The sequence below is a fragment of the Colias croceus genome, chromosome 4 (assembly GCF_905220415.1).
Source record: "Colias croceus chromosome 4, ilColCroc2.1".
Classification (NCBI taxonomy): domain Eukaryota; kingdom Metazoa; phylum Arthropoda; class Insecta; order Lepidoptera; family Pieridae; genus Colias; species Colias croceus.
The window spans coordinates 7148676-7176073 of record NC_059540.1 but is presented as its reverse complement, the minus strand read 5'-3'; the positions used below and the strand labels follow the sequence as shown (position 1 = coordinate 7176073).

Sequence of the window (27398 nt, the reverse complement as noted above, 5' to 3'; positions counted from 1 at the left end):
GTTATAGAAATATAATTTCCGTTATTTAGGGGCTGCATATTCTGTGACTGACATAGTAACAATTCTATAAAATCTATATTTAGTAAAAAAATTGATCTTTTTTTGTTGTAATAATCTGTGAACACAAAACAAACGTTTATTATTTGATACATTGTTTTCGCTATTAATTTTTGAATAAAACATACAAGTTTAAATCAAAAATATTTTTTTCTATAAGTTAGAAAAATTGTTAAAAATAAAAGTAATAACTGTTTATGTTAATAAAATCATTACAACATAACCTTTATGATGTCAGTAGTAAGTTAAAATTTGTAGCGCACTTACAATTTTACATCGTTAGGATTTTAAGTTTTCGTTATTAAAAATTTTCATAACATTATAATTTTAGAGTTACTATTTTCATATGTGACATTGCTATGGACGATGACTATAAAGATTATAGAAAGAATAAACCACAACAAAAACTTTATAAACCAGGTAGTGGACCTTTAAGAAGATCGAAATATGGTTCGGATGCTAGGATGGAGTCCTATGATATAGATGAAGGCCTCAAGGGCAGAAATAGGAGTCATTATGGCTCTGTGAATTCAGTGAATGGTGATACTGAAGTATATAAAGAGCAAATGGTTAGCAATCGATTTCGTAAACCAGAACAACAACTCTACCAAGCCAGGTCAGGAGATTCATATTATGAAAACGATAGACCACCTAAGACACAAACACGCAGTGATCATTCTAGTCATTACAAAAGACCAATGTCGGGTAAGCAGGATAATCACGGTGGTAATGCAGGGTCATATCATACAAATTCCAGAAAGGACCCACAAATTAAAGGTGGCATGTCAAATGATATAAACTTTAATAGACAATTTAACCAGGAATCAATATCAAGATCATCATCACCTGCAAAGAGTGTCCATGGTATGAATTCTCTGGAACGCAACAGAGATAGTAGAAGTATGGAAACATGGGCAGGGAGATATAAATCTAATTCTGGTGGAAAACCTCCTTTGGGCCGGAGAAATTCTGCAGGGTTTTCTGGTGAGCCACGTCATAAACATGTAGTAAACTTGGATAATATACCTCCAAGATTTAGGAAAAAATATTTAGAACAATCTGGTCATCACAGCATTGAAAGCATAGACCAATTCAATAGAGGTCCGCATAATGATCTCTCTCAATCTTCATATAGTTCTGGTCAGACACAAAGTTCTTGTTGGTCTCAAACTTTACCATCTCGAGGCAGGGGTCGGTTAAGGGAGCATGAGCACTTTGACAGAGAGAAGTTTATCAACTCTTATTTAAAGAACTATGATGTTCATAATTCACATCGATCAACACCTAGCAGTTCTTATACCAACTTGTATGAACCACATGAAATGGAAAATAGAAATATACACAACCAAATTGAAAATCACCAATCAAATAATGAGGTTTATGAAAATGGTATGTTTTATAATATATTGTATGTATCTATACTAACATTATAAAGCTGAAGAGTTTGTTTGTTTGAATGTGCTAATCTCAGAAACTACTGGTCTGATTTGAAAAATTATTTCAGTGTTAGATAGCCCATTTATCGAGGAAGGCTAAAGGCTATATATCATCAAGCTAAGACCAACAGGAGCGGTGTAATGCGGGTGAAAATACATGGAACAGCTAGTTAATAATATTTATAGGTGACTCCTGTGATTTGCCCACGTCTTATGAAATAATAATTTATTGGAAACTAGCTTTCCGCCCGCGGCTTCGCCCGCGCTGTCAAAGAAAAACCCGCATAGTTCCCGTTCCCGTGGGATTTCCGGGATCGCGTCATTTTCCCGGGATAAAAAGTAGCCTATGTCCGTTCTCGGGTATCAAAATATCTCCATACCACATTTCATGAAAATTAGTTCAGTAGTTTAGGCGTGATTGAGTAACAGATAGACAGACAGAGTTACTTTCGCATTTATAATATTAGTATGGATGTTTATCTTTCAGTGTCCAAAAATGGGATGAATAATTATGTGAATGATGCGGATAAAGATGTGAGCAAAACTGAAAGTGAAAATTCAAAGGACACAGAAACATTTCCGACCAGTCTCTCTGATATGACAAACTTGGTAGGAGTTGTTTGTTTGCTATCAAAATATTATTTTTTCTTGATTTTAAACAATTTTTATTTTAATAACTGCTTTTCGGAAGTCATCATTTATGAATTTAATTAATGTATAATATAAATACCTCTACTATTTTACCATCTAGGTGTGGCAAATAATAGAAATGTAATGAAGGTTAAAAAAGTGTGAGAACTTTGCATTGTCTTTGTGCTTAGTACAATTTATTAAATGAGAAAATTTTGTAATAAACATTGATTATATTTATAGGATTGGACTGAAGAAGTTGAAAAGAATATTAAATTAGATGAAATCTCAGAAACATCAACAAGTTTTTCTCAAAGTGTGAAGCCTTTACAGGAAGTTAAAAAAACGGAATCTAAAGACCCTAAAAGGCGATCTCGCAGACGAGATAGAAGGTGTAATTTTTATAATATTTGATATGTAAATTTATAAATTTTATATTAATTTTAATGGTTTTTTTATTTACAAAACATGAATTAAATGATAACATTACTATTTACGTTATTATGTCAATGACATTAAAGTGTTTTTTTATTTGTATATTTAGAAGCAGCAGTCGGGGACAAAAGAATTCAGAAAAGAAGGATCATAATAGAAAGGACAGTAATGTAAGCATCCAAAATGAACCAGAACGAAATCGCAAAGACAGTAATGCTAGTATTCAGTATGATATGAATCTTTCTGGACTAAAACAGCGAGAAAGAGAGAGAAGAGACAGCCATCGGAGTAATCGCTCATCAACAATTGGGAATAGCAGGGATGACTTAGACAGATGGAGGTCTTTACGTTCATACAGTCGAGAACAAAGCACTGAACGGTATATATTACAATTTACGAAAAAAAATTTTTCAAAGGATAATCTCCCAAAAACATTATTAACACACAATATATTTTTTATTCATACATAAGTGTTAGTAAATAGTTTTTATCGGATTGGATAATGTACTCATCATTATTTAATTATTGAAATGGAATTTTATGAGATATTATATTAGATTTGTTGTACATGTACTGCATACTGTTTAAAAAATATAAACATGATTGTTTTATGTGTTCTCTACTTCTTATTAAGTACCTAAAATAATCTTATTACATATTTTAGGAGAATAGTGTCACAATGTAACAGCAGAGATACATCAGTTAACAGAGCTTTAAGTCCTCGGGACAGCGAAGGTTTTAGAGTTCCATCAATGGCACCTAAGAGTGGGAATTGGTCAGCAACAAATCAGGTATGATATATTTTTCTTCACACTTTTTTTCCTATAACATAAAAAGTACTATATAATTTACCACAATAATGCAATTTTTGTGCTCCAGAAGAGGAACGAGAGTTCTTGGGCGAGCGGTCGTCAATCAAGTGCGGAGAGGAGGCGTCACTCGCCCGCCCCGAGCGTAGCAAGCATAGACCCGGCTAGCGAGAGTGTAGACGCGGGCTCATCCGCCACCGGCAGCGGGCGCAGGTCTCGCAAGCGCGCCGGCCGCAGGCGCGGGAGGAACGCCGAGAATGTACAGCCGTCACCGCATCCACCGGGCTCTACACCCGCTCCGACCAATATCAATTGGCGCGAAGAAATACTTGAAGCGAAAAAACACCAACCTCACGATAGGTTATTTCCTTTTTTTGGCTTGTGAAGTGTATTATTTAACTTACGAATATGTAGTTTATATTGCACTATGAGTAATTAATGTGTAAGAGGTTGCTCTTTTTATGTTTAATTACAAAATATAGTGGAATATTAAGGATTTGTATTTGTTTCAAGTTAAATTTTTATATTGTATTTCTTACTATAACTTGTATATGATATATTATTTACTTTGTAGGCCACAAGAGAATTCTCATCAACGTAATAGACTAAATAGTGTTTTATCAGACAAATCAGTCAGTGATGTTTCCTCATCACAACCAGGACTATTGGTGTTGCCGCATGGCTCTTCCACAAGCTCTCATAAAGATCAAGTGTAAGTTCTTATTTTTGCTGCTATAATATTATGATTGTCATTAACAATGTTCTGTTTATATAATGAAAACTTATTTTTCCAGTCGTGGCGGTATTAATGGACATCAAAAAACACTATATGACCATCACAACCCATCTAAACCTATCATTGTGCAAACTAATTCCACAAAACCAGACATGAGGATGGACAGAGGTAATCTTATAATTCAATTTATTGTTAATATTATGTTTCTGGAACCTAGTTAAATCAGCTGTTTCATTATTAAGAGCTTAGGCTAAAGCCTAAGCTCTTGATGGAACGGTGTATCGCATTAATCAATTTAAAAAATGGCCTTGTTTTATAAAGGGCCTAGGCTACTCATTAAACGCTCATGACTGAGGTTCGCAATTCGTAGCGTTTTTGCCTTTTGTACTGTAACACGCGCGCGGACCAGCGAAGAAAAACATGTATTTCTAAAGCTTATGTATTATAATTTTTAATAAGCTACATCAATGCCGAGTAGTAAGTATCAAAATCATTTTAGTTTTCGCGTGAAAAAGTAACATCGATTATAACAAATTCATCATCATTGCAGGTGTGAAAGAGACGTCCCGCAACGGGCTCGGGTACGAGGTGTGCGAGGCGGGCGAGGCGGCGCGCGCGGCGCGGCACGTGGCGCTGCTGCAGCAGGTGGAGCGCGCCGACGCGATACTGAAGACGCACACCGTGCGCGGCCCGCTCGCGCTCGCAGCCAACTGGCAGGACGTGACGGAGACTAGGTAGTGTAGCCGGCCAGTGATATAATTATAGTTTTTTTTTTAATTTCGAACTCTCTTGTTTTTAATAATGCATTGCCAGTATAGCTTTAAATATGGTTTAGGTTTTATTGGCTTTTCCATGTAACGATATAAAATAATTATATTTTAGTATTATTTTTCATTTGTATGTATTTATTTTTGCAGAAAGTTCTTACAAAGTGCTCTACAAAGGCTGCTCATGTCTGATCTCAAATTTTGCCAAGCTGATAATATAGAACAACAATTTTGGAAAATTCTTTATTATCATTTCATTGAAACGCTAAGGAAAAGCATAACACAAGTGACACCAGAACAAAAAGTGGAAATAGTGAAGTTAATAAACACAATCATAGATGAGGGTGTTATCTTTTTCGAGAATCTCATACAAATGTTAGAGAAAACATATAAATTCAACACTGAAGATTATTTAAATGAAAATCACGCATTACCACCGAAAGGGCTGGGCTATGTTGGCCTAGCTATGGTTTCAGTACAAAAACTGTATGTATTCCTCGGGGACTTAGCTAGATATAAGGAACAAGTGAATGAAACAAATAATTATGCTAAAAGTAAATTCTGGTACACAAAGGCGCAGCAAGTTAATCCTAAAAATGGTCGACCATATAATCAGCTGGCCATTTTAGCTATTTATGCTGTAAGTACATTTTACCATAAAGTTATAATATTCATGTTACGAAAATTATTATAGTATTTACACACAAGTTTTAAATCTTAACTTTTATATTTCCAGAGGCGAAAACTGGATGCAGTTTATTATTATATGAGAAGTTTAATGTCATCGAATCCATTTCAATCTGCAAGAGAAAGTTTGCTATCACTTTTTGAAGAAAATAGGAAAAAGGTGTGTTTTGTGGAATTTATTTTAAAGTTATTTTTATATATTTTGTCAAGTACAAAACTTTATAATATGTTTGAATATCTATACATTTAAACTATCAAAAGGTCTCGACAGAGTAACAAATTTTGCTTTGCTTCCAATAAGAAAAATGTGAATTTCCAATAATGTTAAAAACTCTCAAATAACCAATTCATCGGGTTCTATCATGTACTTACCAGTTACCACTGATATGTTGTGTAATTTATTTATTTAAATTACTATAACATGATTAAATACAACACATGCAGATTTCTATATACAAAGCAAAATGCTTTTTCAAATAAAATTTAAATTGAATTGAAAGGTAAAATACAACTAAATTATTGCTAGGTGTTTTGTTCTTTGTGTGAAGGTGGTCTCGCAGGGATGGCTTAGAATCAAAATGCTGCCAATTGTACAATAGGCATGACGACAGTATCCATAAATGATCTTAATAGTGTTTTCAAGGGAAAATGTATACTAAATAAATTAAATATAGTGACTTAAAAATCTAAAAAACATTAAGATTAATGAGATTATCAATAAAATAAAACATTAAAATTCTGCAGTTGGCCATTTTAACTAAAACACGCGTGACGTCACGTTTAAATAAACAACTCACGTCAGATGTATTTTGTTGTTATGAATATGTTGAGAATACGCATTTTTATTTATTTTCTTTTGTTTCACGTATGCTTTGTCGACTCAGAACAGAAATATAATTGCGAATTCACAATACGTGGTTTCGGGGTTCTCCGCGCCTACTTTATACAATCATTTCTTATTTTCTCGCTTGAAATAATTACTAACACATATTTGAGCATTATTTTTATGTGGATTCACACTGCAATACTGCACACCACTTATAAACTTTGAAATTCGTTTCTATAACACATATTAAATAAATATTTATTTAATTTTCTTCGCAATGCGTACAAATAATTACGTATTTACTAAAGAGTGACGTCACACCTACGCCATGACACCTGCGAGCTGTTTTGGCACAGTTTATAAATATTTTTTGAAAAATGGCTTTTATCTGCGTTAAATTTAAGTATATTACCGAAATATAGGGTTTTTCTTGTATAGTAAACGTATACACACATTATGGAAGAAGATTTCAAAATCTTTCGTCATGCCTATTCACTTTGATAAGTTAGTGTTAAGACCGATTGTAAATCTATATAATATATACTAATATTATAAAGAGGAAAGGTTTGTAATTATGTATGTATGTATGGTTTTTTACGCATAAACTACTGGACCGATTTTGATGAAATTTGGCACAGACAATCTTTAGACCCTGAGAAAGAACACAGGCTACCTTTTATTCCGAAATATGTACCACGGGCGAAGCCGGGGCGGACCGCTAGTTAAAGAATAAATTACTAAAATGGTCACGCAGTACGAGGCGGCGGAACGCAAGCGGCGCGCGGTGGCCGAGAGCAAGGGGGCGGAGAGCTCCGGCGCGGAGTGCGCGGGCGAGGGCGGCGCGGCGCGGCGCGAGCTGTGGGTGCGGCCCGGCGCCGCGCGCACAGCGCACACGCACCCGCACCGCATGGACCAGCACGACTTTGATGCTATGACGCCCGTCGAGGTAACTATACTCTATTGTGAAAACGTTAAACTGTTTTATTTTTAACCTATTCTCAATAAAAAAAAGTGGATAATGATTATGAAAGTAGATTACTAATGGTAGATATTTCGTTAATTACACAAAGAAATACACAAGAAATGCTTTGACGATAATTGAAACGAAGAAAATTGAATATATTTATCAAATATTTTAAATTTATTTATTTTAAAATAAATATGATATACAGAAATAGCAGCAGGCATATATTAGGAGTATATTATGAGGGGGATATTAGTAACAGTTAACACATTGTTTAAAAATATTGTTTGTTTCAGTTGAATAAAACCTTTATAACCGCGTATTTGCATGTTCACGGAAAGTTAATAACAAAAATTGGGTGAGTATTTCGTTTTTTACTGATTTTCATATAATATGATACCTTTATTATAAGTGTTATGGTTCCCAATGGGTCTGTTTGATCCAATGATGTAAAACTAATTTTAATTGAATTTTTATTGCTAAATTGTTCAGATTTAGTTCTTTCGCCATTTGCTTAATTTTTGTCTTATTACGTTGATATAATCTACTAATATTAAATTGCGTGCGTGTGAACGTGCACGGATCCTATTGCGTGCGTGTGAACGTGCACTGATCCTATTGCGTGCGTGTGAACGTGCACTGATCCTATTGCGTGCGTGTGAACGTGCACTGATCCTATTGCGTGCGTGTGAACGGGCACTGATCCTATTGCGTGCGTGTGAACGTGCACTGATCCTATTGCGTGCGTGTGAACGTGCACGGATCCTATTGCGTGCGTGTGAACGTGCACGGATCCTATTGCGTGCGTGTGAACGTGCACGGATCCTATTGCGTGCGTGTGAACGTGCACTGATCCTATTGCGTGCGTGTGAACGTGCACGGATCCTATTGCGCGCGTGTGAACGGGCACTTATCTAGTGTCTGCCTATGTACGTGTACTGATTCCATTGCGTGTGGGTACATACAGCATGGAGACGTTCGAAGAAAGCGCGACGCAGATGCTGGGCCAGTTCCGCGCGCTGCTGCACCGCCAGCCGCTGCCCACGCCGGCCGCGCGCCTGCTGCAGCTCACGGCGCTCAACATGTTCGCTGTTGAGACCAATGCCGCCTATCTTAAAGGTATGTTGCTTATGGATTATAGGTAAATCTCACTTTATCCGATTTATGTATAGTTCTTTTAAAAATGAACAACATTAAGCAATTTGTAATGCTCTAGCTTCAATGCTGAAACTAAACCCACTATTTAAAAATATAACAAAAAAACAGGAAATTGAGCTTTTGTTTCAAAATTACCTTAATGTTTTATTTAACAAAAAATAAATATTATATCAGACGAAACAAATAGTACTATACTAACGTAAAATTGTTAACACATAGATCTACCGCAAAATACGCGTTAAATTGCATGCAACAAATTACGAATCAATAGTTTTCGAAAGTTTGCAATATAATGGATTTACAAACTTTCAGCAAAATATGTATCGATATTTGATCAAACAGTTTCAATCTGCAATGATTTGAACCCAGGACCTCTATTATACATTAAAAATTGTTTGATTTGTTTTCATAATAACTTGTTGCCAATTGCAGCGTTATAAGCGCTGTAATAAAGACACTGAACCCTGGCCTGAAACAGTTCTCAAATTGAATTGAAGTTTATCCACAATATTGTGTGTTAGTGCCCTTACGCACTAGCGGTTAACCGCTAGTGGGTAAGGGCACTTAATGTATATTTACTTAAAATCTTTTCATTGTCTATTATATACTAACTTTAAAATTCAAAATTAATTAATTAAAATTTTATAAAAAAATGTTCGTAGGTTATACCTGTCCTTTAATTTTTAACCGAGTTTCGCTACAATCGTAGTTTATAATAAATTCATAGATATTGTCACCTAAATATCCCACTAAAAATCGAATTCCCTAAAAAACAATAAAATATTAAATAATTGAAATACAGGGTTAGTTTTCAATGACCGGCCAAATTTTCAGAAATGGTTCAGAATCGATAACATTTTAGATCTAATGAAAAAAAAAAACGTATTTTAGGTAGAAGTTAGCACACACATAAATTTGGCGATGCGCGCACGCACACGAGTGCATTGATTCTGGCGGTGTTTATGATTTAGGAAATTTTTAAGACATTTTCAAATGAATGCTATTATTTTTATTTTATTTTATTCGACAATAATGTTTCAAATGTATCTTTGGTTTAATATCTAGATCTTAATTTTAAATTTTGGCTGGTCATTGAAAACTAACCCTGTATAAAAATTGTGATCGTGACGTCGCTTAAATCCTTATAATTTGTGTTTTGGAAATACCCGTGGAATCTCACGCCGCGGCCGTTTACATTATGGATGAATCATTAAAATGCGGGATCAAAATTCTTGAGTGTTATTAGAGCCTATGGAAAGTTACCTTTTGCCTTATTGCTAAAATCCTGACGCTTTATAAGACTTTAAGTAACAAAGAATAATAATAGGCCTATTATTTGCGATACAAAAGTGGTGTAATTAAATAAAACCTTGGATTTTTAAATGAAGAAATTGTATAGTGGAATCCATGGATGAATGCAAAGTATACTTTTTTTTTTCTGGAACCGCTCTTTAATCCTCAGATATGTACATAATATTATGAAATAATATATTTTTCATTAGGAGTTGTGAGTGATATGAAAGGAATTATGTATAATTATTACTAGATTTCCGCCCGCGGCTTCGCCCGCGTTTGCAAAGGAAAACCCGCATAGTTCCCGTTCCCGTGGGATTTCCGGGATAAAAACTATCCTATGTGTTAATCCAAGTTACCCTCACACATATGTGTGCTAAATTTCATTGTAATCGGTTCAGTAGTTTTTACGTGAAAGAGTAACATACATCCATACATCCATACAAACTTTCGCCTTTATAATATACATATATTAGATATTTCTTTGTAGTTAAACTTTACACTTATTGAAATATGATTATACAATTATGATCATTTTAATAGACGACCAATTGTCGTAATTGATCACGATGCGCCCGCGCCGCTCAGAAGACTTTTGGCTTCTACCCTGGGGCAATCAAAAACATCTGTTTCATTATTCATTTGAATAACTAAAATTTTTATTGTCCTTAGATATATATTATATAAACACCAACGAAATCACTAGTCAAACCAGTAATTGCATATAACTATATCCTTTTTTTCTACTATCAAGGTATGCCATCTCAGCTAGTTATGCTGGTAAATTTGTTTTAATACATCCGACTTCGTATATTGTCGGTATTTTGATCCCATTGAATATTCAGCGAGTTGTATGTAGCTCTTAACTTTTAACTTACAATAGCAACCCAAGTGTATTACGTTACTTCTACTAATTAAAAGTCATTAGCCAATTTATTAAACGAGTATGGCATTTAACAATGTATGTACATTTTTATTTACAATGTGTATCATATACGAGTAAACAATGGTTCTATCATTTTTGTACGGTGCGTGGTAAAACGCTTTTTTCCACTTTCCTACCAAGCGAACCGCAACAAAACAATCCTAGCAAAAAATTTCTTAGAAAATTCTTATAAAACTCGTAAAGAAAAGGTCACGGAAGCGCGCACATTATAATTATATTCTTTGATTGCACCATGGATTGTAATAGTATAAACTTAAGAAAGAGAATTGAAAAAATCACTAGGATTTTTATATTATAATTCAAAACATTTCAAATTTAAAAATGCACAAAAAATTCAAAACGTTACAGGTTGGCAAAATTGACGCGATTAAGTTGTTTTAATATCAAGTTATTTGGATGATAAAATACGATAAAATTAAATGTTTTTTATCCCAGCTAAATTGTTCTCTACTTTATCATGTTGCGTGTTGCATGCTAATTTGATGATACCAGACTAATAATATCGTGTTCAATATTATCTAATTAAAGCCTCTTAAAAGGTGAGATTACTGTGCAAATACTTGCAATTATTACCTTCTTGGTACGATTCAATTTTATTTACATTAAGAACGATAAATGTAATATGTAGGTCATAATGCAGATGATAATAAGTTTAAAAATAAGTTGCTGTGCATAAAAACTTTATTGCAAGTAATTAGCGCTATGTAGGAGACTACTGTAAAAAGGCTTTAAAATAATAATTATTATAAGCGTCGTTCCCGTGGCTGTTCGATGGTTATAACGTTTTCTAATTATATGTTATTGAAGGTTGATGCACTGTACGAATGGCGCCCCGAGTGTTCGCAAGCTGCGTTATGCATGCTTTTGATGGTTCAGGTTCAACAAACTAACTGAGAAACCCGCCATGACGCTAACTCTATTATGTGGAATCACATTTTAACATTTTATATGTTTCACAATTTGTCTTAGATTGTTTGACTATCGGAATTAACATTCTTCAACTAATTAATCGCTTTTTATTATTTCGCATCAAGTTTAAAATGACGTAATATCTCCTATTTTATAATTGAAAATATAAATTTAAATGGCTATTGGCTATACGATAACTTTATTGTAGATGACTTGCAACTCTGTTGCTCTTATTGAAAATTTATATGGAAAACAAATCTTTAGTATAGGTTTAAAAACAGCACATATAGTTATTTACGATAACACTTTATATAGGTAACGTTGCGTTCGCAGGTGCAATCCGTGCAGTGTATTTTTAGTTACCTATCTATTTTTAACTTACCGGTCCTCAGAAACCTTCGACTAATAGTCGGTCATCGTCTATCATATATCTATTCTTATCTCATGAAGTGAACACGTTTTCTTAAGAAAATTATTGGTTGTGTATGTAAACTATAATCTACTGTATCTATTTCAGATATTACACTTTTCATAACTTAATGCTGGTGTTTATAGTGAATATTTATGCGGGAACGAATATAAATTAAGATAGAGTAATCTTTTTTTAATACTTCGTAAGCTGTAATAAATCTTAGCATAAGAATGCAGGTATAACCCCTCGGCTCTTTATATTCAAGATTATTGACTTATTATGTACTTTATAGGTATTACCATAATACTTAGTAAGCGGACATCCATTATCATTCAGACCAATTCAAAATGCCACGGAGATTTAATAAGGGTAATACATTTCTATGCAGAACGTGTTCTGGATTCGAAAGATCAACAAACGGCGTCTTCGAATCTTTCTTTCTTCGTCGTAGTTATTTTTAGATCGTTACGGTTGCCCTGTTACATATTATGAGAACATTGTTGCTAAGTGATTACGTATGGGAATATTGGGATTGTAATGCACTTGGTATTAAAAAATCCAATTTTTTTAAATAAAATAATTTGACATCACTGTTATATAAAGCTCGTTCAATTTAAATTAAACTAGTGGTCCGCCCCGGCTTCGCCCGTGGTACATATTTCGCAATAAAAGGTAGCCTATGTCCTTTCTCGGGTATCAAAATATCTCCATACCAAATTTTATGCAAATTGGTTCAGTAGTTTAGGCGTGATTGAGTAACAGACAGACAGACAGAGTTACTTTCGCATTTATAATATTAGTATGGATTAAAGTTGTAAAGAATTATGTAATCAATATAATACTTTTTAATGCAGTAGCTTTAAACACGAAGCGCTTATACGAATATTTTTCTGGGTTTGATTGAATTTAAAACGATGAGTTCATCTACTTGTTTAGAAAATCGATCTGTTAAATGCGCCTGCACTCCAATGAAATATGAGCTTTGCAAAATACACACATCCAAAGAGATAAAACTTACTTTGAAGCGTAATTTTTAATAAATCGATCAGAATTATGATCCTTTCGAATAATTTGTTTTATCAACTTAATGTCCAATTTAAGGCTATATATATATAGTACTAGGTTTCCGCCCGCGGCTTCGCCCGCGCGGTCTAAAAAAATTCGCATAGTTCCCGTTCCCGTGGGATTTCCGGGATTGCGTCATTTTCCCGGGATAAAAAGTAGCCTATGTCCTTTCTTGGTTATCAAAATATCTCCATACCGAATTTCGTGCAAATTGGTTCAGTAGTTAAGGCGTGATTGAGTAACAGACAGACAGACAGAGATACTTTCGCATTTATAATATTATAGTAAGTATGGATGATACATGTATTTAGGCATTATTAAAATAATGCTACTCAGGTAGTGAAACCGGCGAGCGCACAGCGTGGCTGGAGTGCGCGCTGGGCGTGTCGCTGCTGATGTTCGGCGCGCTGCTCGAGCGGTGCTGCGCGCTGCTGCCCGAGCCGGCGCACTCGCAACACCACACCGACGCGCTGTCCCTGCTGCCCGCTATTAAGGTCACTTGTAATAGTAATAATATATTGGTTCGTTGTCGATGGAAAAATGTATGGGGAAGGAAGATAACAAGGTTTTACCGAGATACTAAAGAAAATACAATAAAAATGATGTAATTGTATATAATGCACATTACATAGTGTAAATGGTGCATTTACTTTTAAATTAGAGATATTACGAACTGCTATTTACATTATCATTTGTTTAGCTCTCATCTAAATATTGAATGAGGAAACGATGGGAATTTTTTTACATAACACTCAAATCATTTACGAGGAATTTATTCGTAAAGTGGTGTTGCTTTATTGTTCATATAATTTTATTAGATAATTGTATGCAAGGTCAAAGAACCTTTAAAATGTGTGATTTAAATGTATTAAATTGCAAGCTTCCCGACCATTATGTTACTTATCAAGTCAGGTCGTGATTACTTCGACAAGGTCAGCATTGGTGTTTTAAATTCGGTTCGGCTTTGCATTCGAGATGCAATTTATTCGACCATAAGCCCTCTGAGAATCTCAAATTCTTTGTATTCCAGGTGTGGTCCGACTGGATGTTATGTCATAGTAGCGTATGGAATCCACCACCGTCCTTAGACAATTTTGGAACAGAGTGAGTATGTTATAAAGGCCTCCTATATACATAATTACAATACTCTTAATAAGTATACTTAATGATGTTATGTTTTCATACAGAAACGAGAACGATCCATGGTCGTGGCTAGCGAAGTTAATGAATATACTCGAATCGATGGACGACAAATCTATAGAACTGGAAAGTGAAGCTAAAGATGGTGAGCGTGTATTTTATATAATGTTTACATGGATTAATTCAACACTGTTTTGAATTATGAGTGAAAGAAATGTTTTGGAATCTTGGAATCATTAAAATATGCAGTTGAACTAGAAAATCATTGATCATGATACATTAATTCAACGTAAACATATTATCTTACTGTCGACTGTCGTAACTATACGCAATACATTTCGTCGGGGAAAATGTCACTCCCGGGAAGGACATAATATGACACGGAAAAAACTTGTTGTTTGTCTTAATCATACGATCACATTTTTAATGGAAATCGTGTGTTATATGATAAATTCATGAGTCACGCCGAATAATAAAGCTTTTTTAAAGGAATATTATTTTTCCATACAATAAACAAATATTTATCATTTTATAATGTTGTTATGTAATTGCGTCCGTCCTTTCCGTGAAGAGTGACGGCATATAAAGTGCTCGCATTGATCGTGTTTGTGCGATTGCATTTTGTGGGAAATGTTTAAGTTTGTAATTATAAGTTTTATTGGTCATTCTGATAAATTATCATCATCATCAGCCCATATACGTTCCCACTGCTAGGACACGGGCCTCCTATGAGGGTACAGGCCATGATGGAGGGTAATGTTTTTCGAGTGTACGTGTGCATGTATGTATTTTTTTTTGGTGTACTAGCGAAAATGACTTCAGATAAATTTTAGCGTGACATGTGACTTTGTATTTGTCTTAACCATGAGATTAACGTCGTAGAGGAAAAAAGGAAAACACCAAATTTTTGCAATTAATTTATTTACACCTTCGTCATGTCATAAGCAGCATAACAACTTTTAACGTTTATTGCGATGGTTTGTTTACAAAGTTTGTTAATAAAAATATGTATAAGCAATTATTGTTTTCAGAACATGAACAATTTGACTTAAAAATTGATCTGAGAAGTTGAAATACTTAAGGACATTTAAAGGATAGAAAATACCGGAGACTCGGTATTGTAAATCGAGTCATTCGCCTTTTTTTAAATTTGTCATTTATAGAGCATTTGAATGTTACAAAACTAAATAATATCTCACTTTATTGATACTCAATATCAGGATTTCAAGTTCTCTTACATAATCGTTAAAGCAGTTGCAATCCTTCAAGATATAAAACCATATCTCTTCTACTAGGTTACATATGCGTGCGTCTCGCGGAGGACGCGTCGCTGGCGGCCTTTACCCCACTCATGTACATGTTCCTTCCTATTTTTTTAGGATTTCAAGTTCTCTATCATAATAGTAAAAGAAATTGAAAACCTTCAAGGCATTAAAAATCCATAACTCCTCTGCTAGTTTACATATGGGTGCGTCTCGCGGAGGACGCGTCGCTGGCGGGCTTTACCCCACGCATGTACATGTTTCTTCCCATTTTTTTAGGACTTCAAGTTCTCTATCATAAATCATAATAGTAAAAGAAATTGAAAACCTTCGAGGCATTAAAAATCTATAACTCCACTACTAGGTTACATATGCGTGCGTCTCGCGGAGGACGCGTCACTGGCGGGCTTTACCCCACGCATATACATGTTCCTTCCCATTTTTTTAGGATTTCAAGTTCTCTAACATAATAGTTAAAGAAATTGAAAACCTTCCAGGCATTAAAAATCTATAACTCCACTACTAGGTTACATATGCGTGCGTCTCGCGGAGGACGCGTCGCTGGCGGGCTTTACCCCACGCATGTACATGTTTCTTCCCATTTTTTGAAGTTCTCTATCATAAATCATAATAGTAAAAGAAATTGAAAACCTTCGAGGCATTAAAAATCCATAACTCCACTACTAGGTTACATATGCGTGCGTCTCGCGGAGGACGCATCGCTAGCAGGCTTCACGCCGCTCATGTACATGGAGCCGGCGGTCGCGTGGGCGCGCGCGGAGCCGCCGCTGCCGCACCACGCCGCTGAGCACGCGCTACGGACGAGGAAACTGCTGTTCTTTGGCACTGAGTAAGTGCTTATTTGAGAGGAATGTAGGTAAAAGGCAGGCAAAAAGTATTCAAGGCAAGAGTCAAGGACGAGAAAGCTGCTGTTCTTTGTACCTAAAAAAGTTACCCATTTTATTAAAAAAATAATAATTAGGTTCAGCTCCCTGTTCCGGCTCCATATAAAAGGTAGGAGAGGTATTAAACCTCTGCATACATTCTGAGATTATAACGAAATATAGTTGAAAATTAGTAGTTACTAAAAAAAGTAAAATAATAAATTAAGTATGTTTATGTCGTGGTCATATCGTAGATTTGATCATTTCATGATATGAGTGGCCATTTCACGAAATGGTCGCATATCGTGAAATGGCCAACATAGTTTGATCAGATCGTTAAATCGTCAACGTTTCACGATTTGGTCATCCACATTTGGCCAGATCGTATAAAATATAAAGAGTCCATAAAATATTAAAAAAATTCAGAATAAGTATATTCTAAAAACTTGTTTAATGTCATTTAAGTTAGTGCCGCGGCAGCGGCCGGCGGATGCCAGAAGCGAATCGTTTTTGCAATAGAAAACAATTAGGTTAGGTTAGGTTACACTTTGATAAACAACGCACGAGCCGAGCGAGCAAAGCGAGCGTGCCGCGGCAGCGGCCGGCGAGTGCCAGAAGCGGATCGCTTTTTAAAAAACAAACTATTATAATAATATAGTAGTAGTTTCTTAAATTATTTTATTTAAGTCGCATGTTTTCTTAAATACATAATATAAGATATCCACATTTTCCATAGTACTCGTACCTCTTCGTCGTAAATTCTTTGCTATGACTTTCTTCATAATATTGTTATTAAACGAATTATGAAGTTTTTAACTGCGAATAATTTAATTTTCGCCAGCGGCCGCCATCTTATCACATAAACACAGAGCTTGCAGCGCCTCTACCAACGATTAATGTAACTATTTTACGATATGATCGAATAATTTTGGTCATTTCATGAAAAAACCGTGCGTTAATTGGCCATATCGTGAAACGATTTCTTATCATTGATCTGCCCAAACCACATCATGATGTGGCCAAACTAAATTGGCCATTTCACGATATGCGACCATTTCGTGAAATGGCCACTCATATCATGAAATGATCAAATCTACGATATGACCACGACATTTACATAAATAGTAGTCTGTACATAAATATATGATCTACCTCTATATAGATATAATTTGTATTACTTATAAAAGGAAAAATAGATAACATTCACTGTTATTATTTTATGCATTTAAACAAATACAATTATTAATGAATAGTAATGAAATTCTTACACAAATTAATTGTTTACAGATATCTTGTAGGCGTAGAGCCGCCGGTCTTGAAGTTAGAATACCCAACAGACGCACAGCCCCGCTACGTTAGCGCGGTTCAACAAATACAGCCCAACTATACACAACTACAACATTTGGTAAGATAATAAATTTTGAAACTTTCAATGAAATTGACATTTTCTTAATGTCTATTTTCTAAATTCTAATCATATTGAAATGTAAAAAGGATAAGCTTTCAGTCAGTTAGACTGATATTACAGATAAATTAACTGAAATGAAATCCAACTTGCATATCACTCACTCAGATACAATTTAACATTACACTCACAAAATAACATTTACCAGACTTTCCTTAAATTGTATAATAATTCAGTTTTTTTTTCTTTTTTTTTATAAGTTATTATTGCTAATTGGCTACCTTAAGTTATAATTTGTCCTTTGCCTGAAGGTTGCCTGGCAGAGATGGCTTTGAGCCATAAGGCCGCCATTTGTACATCTTAAATGGTTGTTTTTTATGTACTTTCATTTTAATATGTTGTACAATAAAGAGTAAATAAATAAATTGGTTTTTGCTTATAATATTATATAGACTGAAGATTCAGAAGACGAAGACAGCACAAGCGGTGCAACAAGCGGCCCGACCAGTCACAGCGAAGGCGTGGACGTTGAGGGAACGGACGAAGTTACAAGGCGATTGTTGCGAAGGAAAGAACAACTGGAATCTCGGAAGGCGACTCTGGAAAAACGACGACAGAGGATGCAGGTAAATTGTTTGATCTGTATAATGTATGGTAATAAACATCTTTTTTACACTTGATTCGGTCTCAGATTTACCCAAGTGCTATGTGGAAATGTAGAGTATCTATATGATATGATCAGTATTCTTTCTGCATTCTTACGAAATTTATCGTTTCTAATTGTAGCAAGATTTACTTTCCAATGCGATGAGTATGCATAATAAAAGCTGGCACAGGTATAGGTAATTGGGTCCGTCACTCTCACCTTCTTGGTTTTCCCGAAACGGATATGTTTTTTTTTCCACTTTTTTAACTGATTACGAAAAATATATTTCTAGATATATAATAATGATGTGTCATAAAATGTGCCGCTCGTGATAACGTTGTTTCTGATTCATTGAAGTTTGTAAAAAATTGCTCTGGTTAAAAAATAGCTTTTATTACTCAGCACTTAAAGGGATCGGCAACAATACTAAGAAATCAAGTCTTACAGGAAAATTTGGGCTTAATTGTAGCAAAGGTTTTTTGCGTTTATTCTCTTGAATTTCGATACAATTCTGTTTAATAACATATGTTTTCTGTTTTGTCCTATTAGCGCCAATTTTCATATAAAACTAGCGGTCCGCCCCGGCTTCGCCCGTGGTACATATTAACGTTTTCTCTACATAAGAACCATCCTCGTACTTCAAGGAATATAATAAAAAAAGAATTATCGAAATCGGTTCAGCCGTTCTCGAGTTATGGAATTACAACGAAAAGTGGCATTGATTTTTATATATTAGATAATAATTGAAGCTTTTTGTCACAATTATTAAAATTTTGTTATTGGAATTTCTACAGTTTGTCGTATTTGTTTTTTAGAAAGTTTGTTAAAATATCTGTGAGGAATCTGTAATAAATAAATGAAGCTGTTTGATTAGATTTTTGACTATTTCCTGATGCTTCAGCTTTAAATATCCGTATACCATCAGGCATTTTGTCGAATTTGACTCTGATAAATGTATCCAAGAGATGGTGGGCAGCGGCTCAGTGTGCGTGTACCTGTAGGTGCGGCTATACGCTTCATACCTCTTGATATACACTCATCAGACATTATATCCTCATTTAATTCCACAAAGCCATTCGTCCATTCGATTTTTCGTAATTGACTCTATTTCATGTACCCAGGAGATGCCGGACTTTGATAATTTTTCCATATTTCATTCTAATTCATGTACTCAGGAGATGCTGGGCAGCGGGTCCGTGTGCGTGGAGCTGGAGGTGCGTCCGCGCTGGCTGGTGCCCGACACCAACTGCTTCATCGACCACCTGCCGCTGCTGCGGGCGCTGGTGGCCCCCGCGCAGACCTACCAGATTGCCGTGCCGTTAGTCGGTATGGGGATTATATATATATTTTTTTGCACTTTAGCACTACTTTTGTCCCTGTAATTCTTGTAATATTGTATGAATTACTATGAAATTATTAAAGTCACTTTATTTCATTGTATGTAAAATAAAAATGTATGTACCTGCAAATAAGATCTGAATACACCTTGTGCTTTTGTTTTTTGAGTCAAATAAACTTTATTTTATTTATTTTATTGTTATTTCAAAAGTTTAAATTATGCATAATAGGGCTTGTTGTTTAATGCAATTCATGAACGTTAAAAAATTATTCCGTTTGGTTTGAAAGTTGCAATAATATTGGAATAATGCCAGTCAGTTACAAATAAGCGTGTTTAAATGATAGAAACACTCATACAACATAAAAAGTTTAGTGGCAAACTGTGACAAAAATAATATTTATCCCTCAGTCATATAAGTAGACCCAACAATTTAAAACAAGGATGATAACATTAAGTCATATTACGTGTTTGCTGAACGTAGCCTGATGTGAAAGTCATGTCATATCGCTTTTTCATCTCCTGCTCAGTGAAATACTTTGTATTTTGCTATCGAAATGTATCGTTTCCGCCATTAGTCCTCTCAGTGCGTGCCTGATAAATAGGAAGTAACGAATGGAATAATTTATACCACAAGCCACGAATTTGAAGTTTAAAACAATATTATTTCAACTTATAAATACTATAAATCCTAACCAGTAAGTTTCTCTATTTTGAACGATACTCGACAAGCACTATCAAAGCAAATGATTCTAGAATGATTGAAGAAGCCAGTGAACATCAGCTATTATTTACGCTTAAGTTTATTTACAACTCCTACAATATTGCACCTATATAATTATGTTTACACGCGTGAGCAATTAATCAAATTGCATTAAGTAAAAAAACTGTTCACAACACGATAAATCTTTATTACCTCAAACCGCGTAGCTTGAACTTCCTGGTGAGTAACCATAATTATATCAATAAGGTGATCTTTTTTCATTACATAAGACTTTATAATTTTCAGAAAAGCTAGACTTTTATAATTTTTCACCGACCAACCGACTTGAGAAAAGAGAAGACATTACAAATTGGACTGTATTTTTATTTTTGGGTTTACCACTTCTGACTTTTCGTCCCAACTGGCCGAATAGATTTTGATATTTCTATTTTAATTTGAAAAACTAATTTACATGGGTCCATGTGGTCCTATTCAAATTCGATTCGACGATAGGAAATTTTTTTGAACTGAGAAAGTATCGGATTGTGTAAGCGAGAGTACCTATACAGGGTGTCCCACTATTGGTATACTAAGCGCGAAGGGACTTGTAGTTTTGCATACACTGATCACGTAAAAAAAACTTAAACAACAAAATTACGCCAAAAATTTTTTTGCTAAATTTTTCCTGAAAATACTTGTTTTCTTCTCTAGCCGGCATATACCGCTTCTCTAATGTGAGCATTTTGTCTATGAAAACATAATCTTAAATGATATCAAGATCATCAAAAAACCCGGGTAAACCCGGGTTTGAGAACCGGGTCTGAATAGTATGAAACCCGGTTCTCCCGGTTCCGACCAAAATATTAAAATATAAAGTATTATTTATATTTTGCTGCATTATTTTAACAAATTTATTCTATCTGGCAACGTCAGACTCACGTGCATCGCGAATTTTCGTGCCACGCCTCCTACGGGTGTATTACCAAAAAAAAAATAGGCTTCAAAAATGACAAAACTTAGGCTACTGAAATATTTTTATCAGATTTGTCGTGAATTTGAAAAGCTGTTGATTTTACTGATTCATATAATGATCCAGTCATGTTTTTGTTTTTTGTATCAAGTTGAAATTTATATCGAATACTCAAGTCTTCGGTCCCTTGATGCTGTGAAAAAGTCAAACTCACAAGCCAACGCATCAAAAGATACTACAGCCGTAAATGCTGAAAATTTTCGCAAATTTCGACATTCGCATGGGACTCAAAACCTACAGGGTACTTCTCATGAACACAGAGCCTTTAAATTTGGTAAAAGTAACGTCTTATAACACAGATAAAGGAAAAATTGCTAGAAACATAAATTTTAAAGTTACATAAAAAATAGGTTTGTTCGGAACCCTCGGAGCGCGAGTCCGACTCGCACTTGGCCGGTTTTTTGCTTTACAGTTAATGAATAAGGTTTAAGTTAGTTTAAGTATGTGATATTACGATAACAAGGTACTTTTATAAGACTGATAAATAAAGAGAAGTATTGAAATTTTGTTTCTTTATTAATTTAATAAAATAAGACACAAGCTGCGTAAAATAAAAGGCCCATCAGGTACTTTTACAGTTACTTTTGTTTAATTTCGTATTTTTTTCCGAGGTATTATAAAAGAACCGGGAAACCCGGTTCTACCCGGTTCTGAGCTCGATTTGGAACCGGGTTTCAGAAACTTGGAACCGGACTCGGTTCTGCATGCCCTAGTTATGGGTGTACACATAGAGTTTTTAGAATTCATCTATCTGAAAAAAAAATGTGTCTGGAATTTTATAAGTATTTTTTACGTCCTCAGCGTATGCAAAACTATAACCTCCTTTCAGCTTAGTATACCAACAGTGGGACACCCTGTATAAAAATAATAAAACGGATATGTTTGTGTAGTGATGACGGAACTGGAGGGTCTCTGCAAGTGTTCGCGGCTGGGCTCGGCGGCGCGCGCCGCGCTGGCGTGGGCGAGCGGGGCGGGCGGCGGGGCGGGCGGCGGGGCGGGCAGCGGGGCGGGCGGGGTGCAGCGGGCCCGCGGCGTGCGGCTCGTCACCACGCGCGGCTCCGTGCTCACCTCGCGCACCTTCACCGCGGAGGACCACCGCCCCGGACACTCGAACGACGACCGCGTGCTCGATACCGCTATCAATCTACAGGCCAATGTTTCGAGCGAACAAGGTTTGTGATTATACCTATTTTATGAAATTTGAAATATAAAGCGTACTTAGTGATTTGTTGGTATTTATATAAATTACTAGCTGCGCTCCGCGGTTTAACCCGCATTGCTGCGCTCTTGTTGGTCTTAGCGTGATGATATAGCCTATATAGCCTTCCGCGATGAATGGGCTATCTAACACCGAAATAACTTGAATTTGTGAGAAATAATTTTTCAAATCGGACCAGTAGTTCCTAAGATTAGCGCGTTCGAACAAATAAATAAACAAACTCTTCAGCTTTATAATATTAGTATAGATTTATCAACCGTCTAGTTTTATCTTGGTAAGTGTTAAATTTTAGCTAAGAATTGATAATTGCGAAAGCTTTTTTTAATTACGTTAAATTAATTCTGTTATAAGATATTTAACGAGAATTGTATGAGTGCAAAAGTCTGTACGTAAATGTACGTGCTCTGTTGTTAAGACGGAGATAGATAAATTTCCATTACATTTAATGCATCTTAATATATGTAAATCTAACCAGTATGAGTAATAAGTAAAACTAGATGAAGTGAATCGATTTTTTATCAGGTGTTAAATCTCACTGAGTGTGTTTTTTGCTTATAAAATAGTTGCTAATTCAATTAGCAACTATTTTACTACATATCAATCGTGTATAAAATTAAAGTGTCATTTATGGCATCGCTTAAGCTCTGATGTATGTTATATGGGATATTTGTGTCGGTTATCTATTAAGAATATATTTATTATTTTTCATTCTAAAAAATAACTAGCTGTTATTCAATTCACCCGCGTGGTGAAAGCATTTTCCCATAAGAATATAATATTTCACAATGGTAAATGTAGCCTTTATCACTATTAATAGCTGCGTAACTATCTCCATACACAAATCATACCCCTAAAATTGCTCCATTTCAATGTGTAAGAAAAACAAATGCACTTTCGCATTTAGAACGATATGCATATTATTATCCTTATAACATCATCATTCTTTATTAATTGCAAATAGGGAAGCGCTTGACCACAATCTCGCTTGATGTTAAGCTGAGATGTGTCTCATCTTAGACCATAGTCTAAGATGGTACGCGCTTCCCTAAAAGATACCTGTTCACTCTACGCTTGAAGACCCCCATATTGTGCTCGTCGGGGATTCAGGAAGCAGGCAGCAAGCATTTCAGCCAATGACCTATTATACTAGTAGACGCGGCATACGCCAACATCATTGCACTAAAAAACAGCGTAATTAATACATACCTACTTACTAACGCATTATCACCAATACAGTTGTTCTCTCTTTCACTCTCACGCACGAGACATAATACATGTCTCACTCATGTACTTCGTAATAACAACTGCCGATTAAAATATAAAAAGAACGTCCAGCCACGACGCTGAATGGTGCGTGACTAAGTGAAACTCGGGCACTTAGCTGAGTTTTTTCTTGGCAAAATAGAGAGCGGGTAACGTATCTAGCTCTTTTATATATCATAGATTTAAACTAAATTGTTGAATCCAGCAGATACAAAAGAAGAGAAGGTGGCTACGGTCCGCGCGCGGCGCGTGTGCGAGGTGGTGCTGCTGACGGACGACCGCAACCTGCGCGTGAAGGCGCTCGCCGCCGACCTGCCCGCGCGCGACCTGCCCTCCTTCGCGCTGTGGGCCGGCGTCACGTGCGACAACCACAAGGTAATACATGAATTAATGAATGAATGAATGAATAATTCTTTATTGTACACCATATAGGACAATTTAAAACACACAAAAAAAAGACGGGTTGCACTCCGGGAGTGCCGGCAGAAGTGAAAACTTGATTATTAACGTTCAGCACGTTTGATATTTTGGAATGGTATCCGTCTTACGCCTGGAATATAAGGGCTAAAAAAAAATCCGTCTTACGCTTTTTCGATCAGCCACGTGTCCTGGCGCGAGTTTAAGATTTTATACCCAACGCCGCTAAAGAAGTTTTCACTTCAATAACTTAATTAACAATGTACAGAGGGGCGGCCTTATCGCTGACAGCGATCTCTGCCAGGTAACCCAATCGACTAGGACAAAAGCTGAGTATGGTGGACAGTGGTGCATAATAAATTAAAAATTAAAGATTCATTGTAATTATATGTACTACATACATGTTTGGTTTCTGAAGTGAAACTTCTTTATCGGTGTTGGATAAGAATTTTGTGTAATATTTTTCCGTTACGCGCCATCTTGATTCGACGTATTTCTGTAAAGTTGCAACTTGCATATATAGTAAATTATTTTTTGAAAAATAAGGTCATAAAGAAGTTTCACTTCTTACGTGTGTACACTAGTACACGCAGACATTTATTTTTGTTACATATTCGATTATGTAGGAAAGGCTTTTATAAGGTAAGGGTTAGATTTAAGAGGAGTCGGAGTTGGCGTCACCTTTGACAACCAGATGGTAATTTATATGTTTTGATACCAAAACTATGGAAAAAAGCTTTATGGGCCCTCTTCACAATAGGCAACGTTTGCCCAACGAATGTTCGCCGATGTTTGCTGCTGTTACGGTGATTATGAATACACTTACAATGACTTCCAATAGTAGACATTTAGGCTCTATACTATCGTGATTGCCTCTACTCTCCCAACGTTACCCGTTGTGAAGAGGAATTTTTAGGAAGGAAGATGAAAGAGGCCTGACCTTAGCGCACACAGTAAATTTATATTTGGTAATTTCATATATGATTACGTAGGAAAGGCTTTTTATTATGATGATAGGATTAAGTAGATAAGGGCCGGCGTAACCTATGACAACCCAACGGTAATAAATATTTGGTATTACGACTATAATATACGGTGCGGTAGGACTTGTAAGAATGAGATGTTTAACAAATAACTAAAGAGTTATAAAAATAAAAAACTGGACAAAGCTTCGCAGGTTGACTGAGTTGTTTTTTGATCACCCAGCCGGGGCTTTTCAAAAATAAGCTATTTGACAGAATACAAAACGAAGTTTTTTTGATAGTAATCTATGTAAATTATTAAATTATCAATTTTACAATTCGCTAAGAAGTCAATCACAAAATTGTACCCATCTATTTTTTACTGCGGAATATCTAAAAATAAAGAGATTTTTCTAGTTTTCCGCTACTGTTAATGCATTTGATGAAATGAGGGTATGTGTAAATGTGAGTTTATAATCCTACAATTATTATTATCCTTCCATACTAAACAGATAATTCCGTTATTTTTTCATTTTTGTATATTTTCTTACCAAAAAGTATGAATGTCCCATATTTTTTTACCATCCATTCAGTGTTATATTTTTACTGCTAACATCATTTTTGCATATCATTAACCGGGAAAGAAACAGTCGAGTCTTAGTTAAAAAATGTCTGCTATAGCACAAAGAACATTGATTTTGAATGATGATGCGATGTATCATTCTTGTATGTCATTAATAAAGCGTGTAATTTGCCGTTTTAGCATATTTATTGAATATAAAAATAGTTTAATCTACCATAAAAAAAATACACGTTTATAGAAAAATTGCCTTTGTCCATAGCATAGGTTATTCATAGTATTTATTTGTTTCAGAAAGCGGAATCTTCATCCGTTGCGAACACTGCCGGCGACGCGAAGTAATGTGCGCGTAAAACGTTCTTTTTTAGTTCTAGTTAAAAAATTGTTGATATGAAATCGTAATGCGACACGAATGTTGTATGACATTGTAGTTTTTAGAATATAAATGAAATATTATAATGATAAATTTTAGTCGCCAGAGCTTATGCGACGCCCTGAATGTGTTTCACTTTAGTTTTATAGGAATTGAATAGTTTAAGCAAAATAAATACACTAATAGATACATATTATATACATACTTATTAATTAATAATAATGAAATTTTGTTAACCGCTTTAGGACTTCACTTTGGTGTTCCTAGGCTTGATTTTTCATTGTTAGATATAATTTTTATTTTTTTATTATGATGAAATGAAATTGAGTGTTTCCACGTTATCATTTTCAATAAATATTTTGGCGTTTTTGCATCATGTTATAAAGTAGACGTGTTACAGTGATTATTGATTAGATAGTTTTATTATTACCGTGAAGTACATAATTCGTAGTGTATTTTTGACAAAAAGGATAATTGCCTTGTTTTGTAGTAAGTAATAGTAACAATACCTATGAATTTTATTGTTGCTTCTAATTTAACAATAATTTAGAGCGTGATTTGTCTCATTTTTATTGTGGCTTTAAACGTTTTATAAAACTACCGATAACTAATTGGAGTAGGTACAATGATCTATAAATGTTCAAACTGACTGCAAAGTAATAGTGTTGTATAAGTAAATATATATTAAATCATGAGCTATATCTTGAATTCACTATAATCTTTATATACTTTTGTTAAGTGTTTAAAATCTCACTGTCAATGATTCTAAGCAAATGTTCATTATTTTCCATTTTTATTCCATAAAAGTCTATATTCTTCTATTATTTTTACTAGATATTGAAGTAATTTTAATTGTACACTTAAACAAGTTATTCATATATTTTTACTTTATAGTTAGAAAAAAGTATTATATGGTAATAAAAAAAGATTATAATAAAAATGATGATTTGTAACTATAGAGTCTAATATACACATTCATTTTCTTTTAGAAAACTTTGAAGCTATTTTCTTTGTCTTAATCATGTTTTAATAAACAATGATCACATCA

At 34.9% G+C, this 27398-nt stretch overlaps 1 protein-coding gene across 4 annotated transcripts; it reads left to right on the top strand.

Moving 5' to 3' along the window:
• Nucleotides 1-113: 113 nt before the first annotated feature.
• Nucleotides 114-27398, top strand: LOC123691097. 4 transcript variants are annotated; one of them, XM_045635332.1, is made up of 25 exons: nucleotides 114-297; nucleotides 478-1446; nucleotides 1981-2102; nucleotides 2367-2515; nucleotides 2668-2937; nucleotides 3223-3349; nucleotides 3438-3727; nucleotides 3942-4079; nucleotides 4162-4271; nucleotides 4654-4837; nucleotides 5021-5510; nucleotides 5607-5717; nucleotides 7138-7329; nucleotides 7644-7705; nucleotides 8315-8466; nucleotides 13467-13624; nucleotides 14161-14234; nucleotides 14318-14415; nucleotides 16220-16382; nucleotides 17704-17821; nucleotides 18274-18447; nucleotides 19643-19793; nucleotides 22427-22708; nucleotides 24224-24393; nucleotides 26272-27398. In XM_045635332.1, exons 1-25 carry the CDS (start codon nucleotides 255-257, stop codon nucleotides 26317-26319), a joined length of 4845 nt encoding a protein of 1614 aa, XP_045491288.1. In that variant the 5' UTR covers nucleotides 114-254; the 3' UTR covers nucleotides 26320-27398. The 4 variants fall into 4 exon arrangements, with proteins under 4 accessions (XP_045491288.1, XP_045491287.1, XP_045491284.1 ...); XM_045635331.1 differs by having other exon boundaries at nucleotides 389-1446; nucleotides 24227-24393; XM_045635328.1 differs by having other exon boundaries at nucleotides 389-1446.

What these genes read in the sequence shown, in the direction of transcription:
- LOC123691097 (XM_045635328.1), top strand. Translation starts at nt 417, where the DNA reads ATGGACGATGACTATAAAGATTATAGAAAGAATAAACCACAACAAAAA. An exon ending in CCATTTTAGCTATTTATGCT is followed by an intron (nt 5,511 to 5,606) that starts GTAAGTACATTT and finishes TTATATTTCCAG; the next exon opens with AGGCGAAAACTGGATGCAGT. An exon ending in GGAAAGTGAAGCTAAAGATG is followed by an intron (nt 14,416 to 16,219) that starts GTGAGCGTGTAT and finishes CTCCACTACTAG; the next exon opens with GTTACATATGCGTGCGTCTC.